Source organism: Ostrea edulis, chromosome 4, assembly GCF_947568905.1.
Source record: "Ostrea edulis chromosome 4, xbOstEdul1.1, whole genome shotgun sequence".
Classification (NCBI taxonomy): Eukaryota; Metazoa; Mollusca; class Bivalvia; order Ostreida; family Ostreidae; genus Ostrea; species Ostrea edulis.
Window position 1 is genome coordinate 44,735,855 of NC_079167.1, and position 12,049 is coordinate 44,747,903.

General features: G+C 33.9%; 3 protein-coding genes across 4 annotated transcripts in view; 1 reads left to right on the forward strand and 2 right to left on the reverse strand.

The window, feature by feature from the left end:
• Nucleotides 1-10,034, reverse strand: part of LOC125671019 (uncharacterized) — a 37,441-nt gene extending 27,407 nt beyond the window's left edge. The window contains exons 1-3 of the mRNA XM_056162752.1: nucleotides 9,643-10,034; nucleotides 7,063-7,173; nucleotides 6,850-7,002 (exon numbers count right to left, since the gene is read on the reverse strand). Coding sequence (XP_056018727.1) covers nucleotides 6,850-7,002; nucleotides 7,063-7,173; nucleotides 9,643-9,693 — 315 coding nt within the window. The 5' untranslated portion in view covers nucleotides 9,694-10,034. The remainder of the gene's footprint in view (nucleotides 1-6,849; nucleotides 7,003-7,062; nucleotides 7,174-9,642) is intronic.
• LOC125660718 (uncharacterized) lies at nucleotides 531-3,523 on the forward strand. The gene is made up of 4 exons (XM_056162751.1): nucleotides 531-1,175; nucleotides 1,341-1,496; nucleotides 1,763-1,889; nucleotides 2,109-3,523. Exons 1-4 carry the CDS (start codon nucleotides 604-606, stop codon nucleotides 3,027-3,029), a joined length of 1,776 nt encoding a protein of 591 aa, XP_056018726.1. The 5' UTR covers nucleotides 531-603; the 3' UTR covers nucleotides 3,030-3,523.
• LOC125676964 (uncharacterized) lies at nucleotides 3,419-6,549 on the reverse strand. 2 transcript variants are annotated; one of them, XM_056162754.1, is made up of 5 exons: nucleotides 6,027-6,549; nucleotides 5,591-5,785; nucleotides 5,123-5,226; nucleotides 4,809-4,880; nucleotides 3,419-4,716 (listed from the first exon to the last, which is right to left on the reverse strand). In XM_056162754.1, exons 1-4 carry the CDS (start codon nucleotides 6,445-6,447, stop codon nucleotides 4,848-4,850), a joined length of 753 nt encoding a protein of 250 aa, XP_056018729.1. In that variant the 5' UTR covers nucleotides 6,448-6,549; the 3' UTR covers nucleotides 3,419-4,716; nucleotides 4,809-4,847. The 2 variants fall into 2 exon arrangements, with proteins under 2 accessions (XP_056018729.1, XP_056018728.1); XM_056162753.1 differs by having other exon boundaries at nucleotides 3,419-4,880.
• Nucleotides 10,035-12,049: the final 2,015 nt, after the last annotated feature.

The window sequence follows — 12,049 nt, forward strand, 5'->3', positions numbered from 1 at the left end:
ATCTTCCTTGGTATGGATGTGACCTCTCTGTATGAATGGAGTGCCAAATTAACATAAACTCAAACAATTGAAGATATGTTTACTTATTTGAATACATGTATAGCATCATTTCAAATGTTACATCCAAAAATTGAATCAATACTCATATTAATTGAATTGATGAGAGCAATAATTGATTTGATTTGTGTATAAATTTAATTAATTCTCTCATCAATTCAATTGATGTGCATATCAACATGGTGTATTTATCACTAACAATATTTAATTTGGAGCTTGGTATAAATTATTTGATGATCTCTTTCATTCAATTGAAGACATCTTTGACTATTTAGTTTTACATTTACAATGAATGCATGTGTATAAGGAATCAATGCACACATCAATTCTTTTAAAGAGAGCAACAATTAAAAAGATCATTGATTCTATTGTGATTATGTTGAATTGAAGACATTTATTATTAAATGATTGCTCTCACTTCCAAAGAATCATTGTATGCATCGACTGAATTAAAGATATCATTAATTCAATAGACCTTCCTCCGAAAAGCTACATCCGGTTTGGTTTTCGCTTTTATGATATGTTTTATCACGTGATACCCGACATATGTTTACTCGATACAAAATGGACGTTAGTACAATCCGTGCATCAACAGTGTGTAATTTACAAAATTTCTTGAAAGAACGGGGGATTAGCGCTCAGAAATTGAACAAAGGACACCTTGTAAGGTTTTGTGAAGCGGTACTTCATCTTGACTTACCAAAAAATCCCGAATATATAAATATTTCATCAACTAATGACGTTATTCGCAAGCTCGATGCACTGGGGTGCAAGGATCCTCTCACCATGGATGGGTTTTCAAATACTCTGTCTGATATTCCAAATATTACTCTTTATGACGTTTTTAATTATCTAATAACATCGAGATCTGACTACGACAGAAAAAAACTCAAAGCTTACAAATCATGCGAGGATTATAGACTATATTTCGATGGTCATGTGGATGATTTGGAGTACCACGGTCTCTCTAAAGAAGAACCCTTATGTCTCTTCAGAGCAAAAGTCAAACCAACTCAACGAGATAAAACTTACTTGAATGAAAGTTACTATAAATTATGGATCTGCATTGGAAAACAGCATGGCAATGTTAGATCAGCATACTGCACATGTATTGGAGGGTAAGTAGAGATTGGAAATGAATCACAGTGGGGTGTACAACATGTAATCTGTGATTATTTAATTAATGAATGGTAAATGATTATCATGAGGGGTGTTTACTATTTACCATTATGACTATTGGTAGTGACATATGTACATATACATACTCTCAATGTGTTTTGTAGTGCTGATGGTGCATGCAGACACATAGCAGCTGTACTGTATGAAATAGAGGCGTATGATGAGAAGTCATCCACTGACGGGGAGAATAAATGGATCAAAAGACCAAGACATCATGATTGTCCAGTTCCAATTAAAAGATTAAAAATTATGAAAGCAAAGTAAGACCTAGTGTACAGATGTAAATACTTGATTTCATTGCAGTGGATGCAATATTAAAACTTAAGTTTATGATTTAAAAAATTATGTAATTAAAAAAAGGAATGGGGTCTTAGACTCGCAGAATAAAGTAAGATTTTTATGCATCATAGATTATAACTTCCAATATCAATTTCCTTCATGAAAGATCTTACAAGGGGCTGATTAAATTCAGGAATTTCTTCACATTTACTTTGGTTTATAATCCATTTTATCTTGTCATATATAGGTATCACAAGAATCCAGCTGCAGCAGATGTCAATAATAACTACACAAACGACGAGTTTGATCCTCGTGCTGTTGTTGAGGAAATGAATGATGAAAAACTGGATTCTTTTTATGCATCTTTACAAAAGGTATTCTTTCACTAAATGGCAAAATTCAACACTGTATCGCTGTTGTATACCTGTACCAATTAATGTTAATAAGGAACATGAGTACCATAAGATATTGAATGTGTAAAACTTACTTTGTTTGTATATTCAGTGGTATTTTACTTCATTATTCTAAAATCTATAAGATTTTAGATGATTTTAAACCAAAGAATATTCTGAAATTCCTTTTTTAAATAACAGATTGACCCAAATACACAGGCTTTGGATTTGCTGGAAAGTAAATTTGATGAGTCGGATGTACGAAAAACAAATGATGATCAGTGTGCCATGTGGTCCATTTGTGAGAAATCAGTGAATTTTCTTGATGAAAAAAAGCTAAACTATCAGTCTGTTGATGAAGTACCAGATTCTTTATGTGATACCTTTCTAGAAAATATCCATGCCAGTGAAGAAGACATCCAGTATGTTGAGTCGCACACATATGGACAATCTGATAATTCCAACTGGCATGTAGCACGTAAAGGAATGATTACTGCATCAAATTTTAAAAAGGTGTGTGATTGTGTGGCTCATAAAAGAAATCCCAATTACTTGAAGAAACTGTTATTGGGTGCATATAGTGATGCAAAATCAGCTTCCCTTGCATGGGGTGTAAAGAAAGAAAGATGTGCAATGAACTTGTATAAGAGAGTGGCAGGAAAGAAGCATATTGGCATGGATATTAAATTTCCTGGATTGCGCATATTCAAAGATAAACCTTACCTAGGTTGCAGTGTTGATGGACTGTTACATAATGTAACATGCAAATGCAAACATCACGGTGGGACAAAAATTATTGAAATAAAATGTCCATATAGTGACAGGGAAAAGCTACCGAAGGAAGTGGCTCTTCTAAAAGGATGCGTTATGAATTCTAATGGAAATTTACAATTAACTCAGAGTTCAGACTACTATCCCCAAATACAGGGTCAAATGGGTATCTATAACTGTCAATTTGCTGACTTGGTCATATATACCAAACAGGGAATCCATGTTGTTGAAGATATTGTGTATGACGAAAAATATTTCAGTGATATGATTGAAAAATTAGAAATGTACTTTAAGAATATTTTGCTTAAAACTATGTTTGTCAATTGCAACAAAACTACATTTGTAGAATAGTAAAATTGTATACTATCTGGATTTATCTGTTTGTATTACAAAATATTGTCAACCACAGTAAAACATGGTATATAGCGAACCTCAAGGGTCAATGAAAAACAGTTTCTTATAACCAAACTTTGTTTTATCCAATACAATTTTCATTTTTTCCTCTCTCAGAGGAGAATAAATATCACTTCACAATAAGAATGAATTTGTTATATGCTTGTTTGTTATAAGCATGTTTTACCGAATATTGAATTTTTTTTTAGAAGCCTGTAAAAATTGTTTTAAAGTGCTGTTTAATCCAGAATGGGGTCTAATTCAATATTTTGATTGGAATGGAGTCAGTGGTATCTGTACGAGAGTATTCAGATATCCTGAGTGAAAAAATTAAGCAAGACTGGTTATGACATTTCACATTTATTGTAATTTTAGTTGTATGTACAAATTTGATTTATTTCATCCGAAATAGATTGGATTGTCAATAAATCTCTAGAAATTGTAATATCTTATGTATACAGGCGTTTGTTAATTATTTTCATATGTTCAGTGAGTAGAAAACCACACCACCGAAGGACCTGGAAATGACAGTATCCAACAGTGAATGGCTCTCTAGATAGCAAAATCCCGCCAGACCCGCACAATGATGTAGCTTCAACATAATGTCTCTTTCCGCACAATGATGTACCCTCAACATGTCCCTTTAAGAAGTCATGATGCTGAATCTGAAATTTAAAGCAAAATCCGCAGCAGAAAAAGTCCTCTTAACCATGCAGGAAATTTACCTATACAAAATTTGGGGAGAGTGGGTGGGGATTTTCATGTGACCAACCCACTGGGAAGTTTCAAGCAAAAAAGGGGGAAGCATGCGCAAAGGAATGCTTGCGTCATTTTGAAAGATTAAATGTAAAAGTAAAACCTAGTACATGTACTACATGCAATAACCGAAATACAAGCAATATTGACTTGATAAATTAGTTCGATTCTTAGTCAATAATTTTGTTTATCTTAAATGGATAAACTTAAATATTTTTAAAACATCAATGCAACAAATCTATGATAGGTAATCACTTAGAGAAACATTTGAGTATTACAAATTATACTCATCAACTCATTTAACAAGTTGCTTGTCTAGATTACAAAGAATACCACAAACTTTAACTACATTGTCAAACTGAGTCTTCATTCTTAATGGTAAGGTACCCTGTAAAATGGCAAAGTTTTTCAGTCTACCTATTGCTCTTTCAACATGAATTCTTGCATGAGCAATTCTCCTTGTTTTCGTTGTTGCTGCGCTACACATTTGTTTTCCCATTGCAAATGGAGGAATGTTTAATGTCGCTCCTTTAAGAGCTAACTCCCCCCTGATCAAGAACCCTCTGTCTGCCATAATGTCATCTCCATATTCCAAATTCTCAAGGAAACCAGATTGCTCAACAATTTTCTTATCCGATATGCTGCCAGTGAATAAGTTGGATATAAAGGAAAATGACCCCCTTGGTGTTATTCCAACTAAACATTTGAAAGTGTTATGATGTTTGTAGGAAGAATAAGTTATTCTTTGTGATGATGGCAGACTTGGCTTTTGCACAAAAAACTCTGTACAGTCAATAATACAACGTGTTTTGGGAAAATGTTTGAAACATGCTGGACGTTTAAATCTTACTTGTTCTCTGCTTGGCCAGCGAATCAAGAATCCGAGTTCCTTAGATACCAAAGAAGTCCATGTTACAAAAATTCTGCTTACCAAAGTGTCAGATATTCCAAACATGTTGTCGAGAGAAATGGTGTCATAACCTCTTCGCAGTCTCAGAAGCATTAAGATCATCTCCTCCTTTAGTGTACACGTTTAGGACCTTTCCTTGGAGTCTAAAAATTAATTGCTTAAAACTTCAATTTTGTACGATACATAAAATTATATAATTTTATCATTAAATTAGGATAATCTCATTTATAATCATTTCCTATAGTGCAAAAAAAATTCACGCTGATCTGTTACCTGCTTTTTACATTTTAGGATATACATTTAGGACATGATATATAAAATCACTGTATAGTTCATTGTCTGCAAGATTGACTACTGTATTCAGACAAAATCCAGAATCTGTTACCTGTTTTCTTTCATTACTTGTCTCACTGCCTCTCCAGTATGTCATACTCTTTGCCGACTTAGACAGGAACACAAAGAGAAACCCAAACATTGCCAGGGACAAACCTAAAATGAATGAATTGACATAAAACTAAATACATTTGAAGAGTTTTGTCACCAATTAAAGAACTCTGTAGATATATGTAACATTCAGAACTTATTGTGCAAGTAGTAATAAGATAGTACCTCTAGTATGTTACTGATTGATTGATTGTATATTGTTTAACATCCTGCTCGAGAATATTTCACTCATTTGGAAACGTCACTCTGATTTGATATATATATTATATATTTTGTAAACTGATATCTTGATTCAAATGACTCTGACCTAGGGATTTATATTGATGTAGAAATGATATCTTGCAAATATTTCACATATATTAGATTGTCTAAGCAACCATTGGTATAGTAAAGTTTAACAATGAACTACCAGTATAAAACTTGCAGCTGTTGTCATCTTTCATGACATCCTTCAAAATGAATTGTCTACGCATGCTTCCTCCATTCATCAAATTATCATCATCATAATCACAGAGATGTTCTTTATTTATTGTGGTTTGCACTGCTTGATCCACCATTACTTTCTTGGATGAATATCCATGCTCTGGGAGATGGTCAGACTTCCCTTTTGAGAAAAAAAACCACAAAACAATTTTCGACATGTCATGGTGGAGTTTTTTCCTCATATAATAATGATTATATCTTATCCGTACACATTGGTATTAGGTTTGTCATTGAAGAGATCATATCACAAAAAAAGCTAACTCTAAAATATACTGTACTTTCAATATTCGTTCTATGTGTGTGATTCAACACATTTATCAAAATTAAAGTGTGGATATTGCATATATCTCCATAATTCTTACCAATATCATCAGTTGCAACATCCTCTACGTCACCTATCACAATAAATGCTGCCAGAGTAGGAACGGTTTCGATATCAACATTACGGGAAAGCTTTGTGGTGGTTGCGGTTTCGTGATTGTTAGCCTTTTTAGTTGGGGGTTTTCTCAATGGTTTTCCCTGGGATGACGATCCTGCAATAACCGGGTACGGATATTTCTCTGTAGGCTGACCTTCCACAAAGTGCTTGCTGCATACGTAGGCATGTTTGTTTACGTTTTTCACAGTGAAATTTTTCCTATTGCATGCTTTCACCCACACTAAAGTTTCGCGTAATCTTGTTTTGGGCTTAGGAATTGGCCAGAAAGTAACATCTCTCATATATTCCTTGTCTTTGTAGCGCGAATCACTGTTACAAGTGCCCCATGCACATCGTTTTACCATATTTCTTTGATTTGTACTTTGTATTTACACCGCCTCAAATGTCGGGTATCACGTGATTAGTCGCTTACGTACTTATAAAAAGCCGCTTAAGATATGTATAATTGGAGGAACGACTATTGAAGGGAGCAATAATTCAATTATTGTGCACATTAATTGAATTGATGCATTCTACAATTCAATTGAATAGAGCAATAATACAATTATTGCACTCAGCAATTGAATTGATGTATGCATTAAATTAGCTATTGCTCTTTTCAATTAAATCATAGTGTGCATCAATTCAAATGCGATTTCATTTGAAAAGAGCAACAAGTAAATTATAGCAATGAATGCTATCAACAATTCAATATTAGTACATGTTTAATATGTGCTTCAACCTAAAAATATGTATTTTTGACTTACTTGTCCGGTAAGATGTGTTGACTCGTGATCTTCACTCCTTGGAAGCAAGATATAAATCCGTCTCTGTTTTTTTATTTTGTCAGGAACGTCTGAAATGTCATCCCTCAGATGTTCACTTGCTTTTCTTTTCAGTTTTTCTGTGTTTTTCTGCACCTATCGAAAATTACATCTATGAATTGAATCAACCCATTGATTCATAATCCAAAATTTTACCTGATAGTCATGGAAGAATACAACATCTTTCATGATTATCTTGGCCTGACATCCTTTTTTCTTTGAAGCCTGGAGTAACTTTTTACGTTTCTTTGGGACTGGATGGTCACCCTGTAGAGCAGACATATATATTAATCAACTCATGTTTTAAATTATAGAAATTGTATGGTGTATAAGTGACCTTTCATTAGGGGATCTGTCAGACTGACCTGGGGATCTGCTAGACTGACCTTTTAATAATACATACTATAGGTGACAAAGACACCATACAGAAATTGTATGGTGTATAAGTGACCTTTCATTAGGGGATCTGTCAGACTGACCTGGGGATCTGCTAGACTGACCTTTTAATAATACATACTATAGGTGACAAAGACACCATACAGAAATTGTATGATGTATAGGTGATATTTCAAGAGGGGATCTGTCAGACTGACCTGGGAATCTGCTAGACTGACCTTTTAATAATACATACTATAGGTGACAGAGACACCATATAGAAATTGTATGATGTATAGGTGATATTTCAAGAGGGGATCTGTCAGACTGACCTGGGAATCTGCTAGGCTGACCTTTTAATAATACATATTATAGGTGACAGAGACACCATATAGAATTTTTTTTTTTATGTGATATTTCATGAGGGGATCTGTCAGACTGACCTGGGAATCTGCTAGACTGACCTTTTAATAATACATACTCTAGGTGACAGAGACACCATATAGAAATTGCATGCTGTATAAGTGACTTTTCATGAGGGGATCTGACAGAATGACTTCGGAATCTGCTAGACTGACCTCATAATAATACATACAATAGGTGCAAGTAGTAGTATATCAATCAATTAAGAGGATGCATATTTTTTATTTAATTTTCCACAATCTGGAAGACAAGCCCCTGTGGATTTACAGATTTTATAGGGCTTGAAATATGTCTCTTATGTAGTCAGTTTTACTATTTTTAGTCACCTTTAATGAGGTGAAATTAATAAAATAACACAAATTTTAAGGTTTTTTTTTGGGGGGGGGGGGGGGAATATATAAATTCTCTCAGTATAAGTAACAATTATGGTGGCATAGTTCTGCCACCACTTGTCAGATAATTATGTCGACTTGTCAATTCTTTATGTTGCCTTGTCAGATCTTTTTGTCGTCTTGTCACTTATGAGATATCTTATAAAACATATAAGGTATCTTTTATGCTTTATAAGACATCTTATAAAAAATAAATTTATATTTAAAGAGATCTTCTATTTTTTATAAGATATCTCATAAACTTTATAAGATATATTGTTTGATATATAAGATATTTTATAAACTTTATGAGTTTATAAGATATCTTATGAGATATCTTATACACTGTAAATTATATGAGATATCTTATAAAATTTATTACATATCTTACTGAAAATATATAAGACATCTCATAAATTATATAAGATATCTTTTTAGAGGAATGAATATGGCTTGCCATACGCAATAATTCAGAATGGCCTACATTTTTCATAACGCTATGTGAGTTAATTTCTCCTGATCACAGAGGGCGCACAGCAAATTGCGGTCCTTAGTTGACGGTGTCATATAAGGAATAAATAAAAAATTTACAAGCTTTGATTGCAATCAATTGCCAGTTAAGGAATTTTTCGAAGAATTAAGTGTAATGACTTAAAAATAGTATAATTGAGCATAATATTTTAGTCACTAATTACATTTATATGTGTCGCTTGTGTGGTTTTCTCGCAAGCAATGTATGGTCATGATGTAACAAAGTACGTAAATATTAACTAGTCCTTGATTTCTTTAGATCAGAATCATGATGTCTGCAATTCTTCATTATTAATTTTTATCAATATTTTCGACAACCAAAACGCAAAAAAACCAACATGCAATACGATATGCCTAAAAACACATGATGTAAAACCAACACATACATGTACATTATCAATTTATCACTTCACACTGAACAAAACTACTTGTTGCTAAATGTACACTAGGTGCCAATAAATAAAGCATTTTAATGATCTCGAATGGGTATCTCTAGTGTAATATTTTTGTTAAAATATTTTTTCGCGTGTGATTTAATCTTTTGAAAGTTAGATTTTGTGTACATCGACTTACACCTCTTATTGCATTTCAATTACTCAAATGAGCACAAAAACAATCATCAGGCTCCTAGCAACAATGGGTCTGCCTCCTCTTACTATTACATACAAACTTATTTATTTTTACATGCAGAGATAGATCTATAGTCAGATAGCCTCCCCCCAAAAAAAAACACCCAATATTGTCGTGAATGGTAGTGGAAATGCAATATTTAACCGATGAATGGAACTGAAAGATCAACCCTTGCCACCTTCCTTCTCGAGCTTTGGATTATTTTTTTGAAATGTACATGTCAAGAAATTTTAGGCAATATTATGAACTTCTCCCCCCCCCCCCCCACCCTCCCTTATAAACGTGCCTGATTGTATCACATGCATCATCGATATCAATTGTATAATTTGGACAGAAATAAACGTCAAATACACCCTATAACACCCCCCCCCCCCTCCCCAACTCTACAATTTGACAAAGTGCATACTTTAAAAAGTTTTCTCCATAAAATCCAAGAAATTAAACCTTGTTTTGTCATAGATATATTACAACCTGTTAAAACTTGGTATACTAAAGAATTTGGTAACGTAAGCTTTACTATACGCTATTTGTTAATACTATTTATGTGAAGCTTAGGACCTCAATCGTAAGCGCGCCCCCAACTTCCGGTGTAAGGGGAGTAACTGCAAAAATGTAGGCCATTGAAGATATCATTAATTATTTTGAAGACATCGTTAATTGAATTGTTGCACGCATCAAATAAATTGAAGATTAACAATAAATTAAAAGATCTTATCATTGATTTCACCAAGAGTGGAAAAATGTATTGCTTCATCGTTTATTTTTTTCTAAACAAGAGACCATGATTTACCTTAAATTTGAAACTTTTAAGGGTGGGGCGCCCCTCTCTTAAATCCGCCACTGGGTAACACTTGAGATTGGGGGGGGGGGGGTATGCGTAGTTTCTGTGGAAACGAGGGGGTTAAGACCGAATATAAACAACCCCCTCGTTTCCACAGAAACTAGGGTATGCGCGGATCCAAGACCAGGATATCCCCCTCCCAAGATCCGTGTATGCGGTGGCGATTTCCAAGTACAAAAAGTTTATACAGTTCAACATTTTAGATGACTGAAAATTAAGCTGTCCTGACTTTAAATATTTGCATACATGAAAAAGAATGTTAATTTTCAATCTAAATCTAGATCTACCTATTTCTGGTCTTCCGAAGTGCGCTTCCTTTTTCCCAGAAACATATGTGAAGGAGGTCTCTACCTCATAGGCTTTTCGAACATTCTCAGCTTCCTCAAAAGTTCTCACACATCCACATAATCCGTCCTCTGACACAGGTGTCCATAATGTTTTCCACCTTTCCGTGTTCATGATTCTCTTTGAACCATTACCATGTGCTTGAACAATACTCGTTAACCATCGGTAAATTCCGTTCCGCTGTATGCATATTCATACGTTATGACGCGGTCGGTCTGTGGGATTACTTCTAACGCCTACCTTTTATCGGTTTATAATTTATTACTTTTTTGTAACATAACTTTTCGGATTTTCTTTTCTACTGTTGTTTTACTATCGAAAAGCTGAGCGGGGATTTTGAACAATTTGTAAATGTAAATGTTCAGCTACTCCACGTGTATCACGCATAAAATGCAACACTCACCAATAGAACACTGTGGGAATACTGAGAATCACGAATTCCACTAGAACACTGATCAACGAAAGGTAGCAAGGGATATCATCTGAAAGGAAATGTTATAGAACATGTATATCTATTTCAGAAGAAGTGTATTTTCAGTGGAAAAGGTCACTTATTCCTAGCGAAAAACACTGTCACACTCTGCGTCAAGTTTGATGCATAAAGTGAAGGTAATACTTAGCGCATGCGTAATAGCCTATTCCTAAAATCTCGAGTCTTCAGGTCGAACTATTGACCCTTGGATAGTTTCGAATTAAGTACCTGTTAAAATTTAAAAATCAATAAACCCCATATTTGAAGTGATATATAAAATGTTTGAAAAAATATAGGATGCATGTTAATTGTAACTGAGTGCTTATTGAAATAAATGGTATGCAACATGTGTGTGTTGGCAAATGGATGGTTGGAAATACGAAACAGATGCAGATATGCACATTGTCGGTTGCATAAAAGAAGTACAGGGCTAGCAAAAGGCATATAGTTGAAAATGAAAATATGATTGTTTATAAAACCGTTTTGGAAAAAGAAGAAAAACCTAAAACATTGCCTGTGAAGTAAAAACACGCAGGTTGGCGATCACAAAGTATCCAACACGTGCATGTTACTATAAATAGTGTAGCAGATGAAAAAAATGATGTAATTAATTACTGACGGCAGAACTGAATTAGTGAGGTAGTAATGAGTGTACGTGATCACTCAAAGTCAATAAAAGCGTGCAATCGATGTCGCCGGCACTTTATTAGAAAATAAGCTATATCAAATCATATATTTTGTGTGCTATACATTCATGGACCCATAGCCTCCCTAGGCATGGTATACTTTTTATTTCCCCTTTACTTATAAACTTGGTAGGAAGCGTAGATACCCTAATTTTGTAACATACGTGACTGTCGCCGACTCAATTTTTAAAATTGAACAAGCAAATATAAAAATCTGAGAGCGTGTTTTTTAATTTTCTTTGCGTTTATATCATTTGTATTTCCTAAATTTTCATTCAATAAAAGTTTAACACCTTTTGCGTATGATTTAAAGCAGTGGTGTATATATTACTCCATGTCGCCAGATTATATTATGTGATCATAGGGTCAATTAAACACCCAATGTATGAACAAAGATTTCGTATTATCTTTATGTTTTTGATCTATTTTGGCGCTAAAATATTCAAAAACTTTGGGAAAATATTCATCA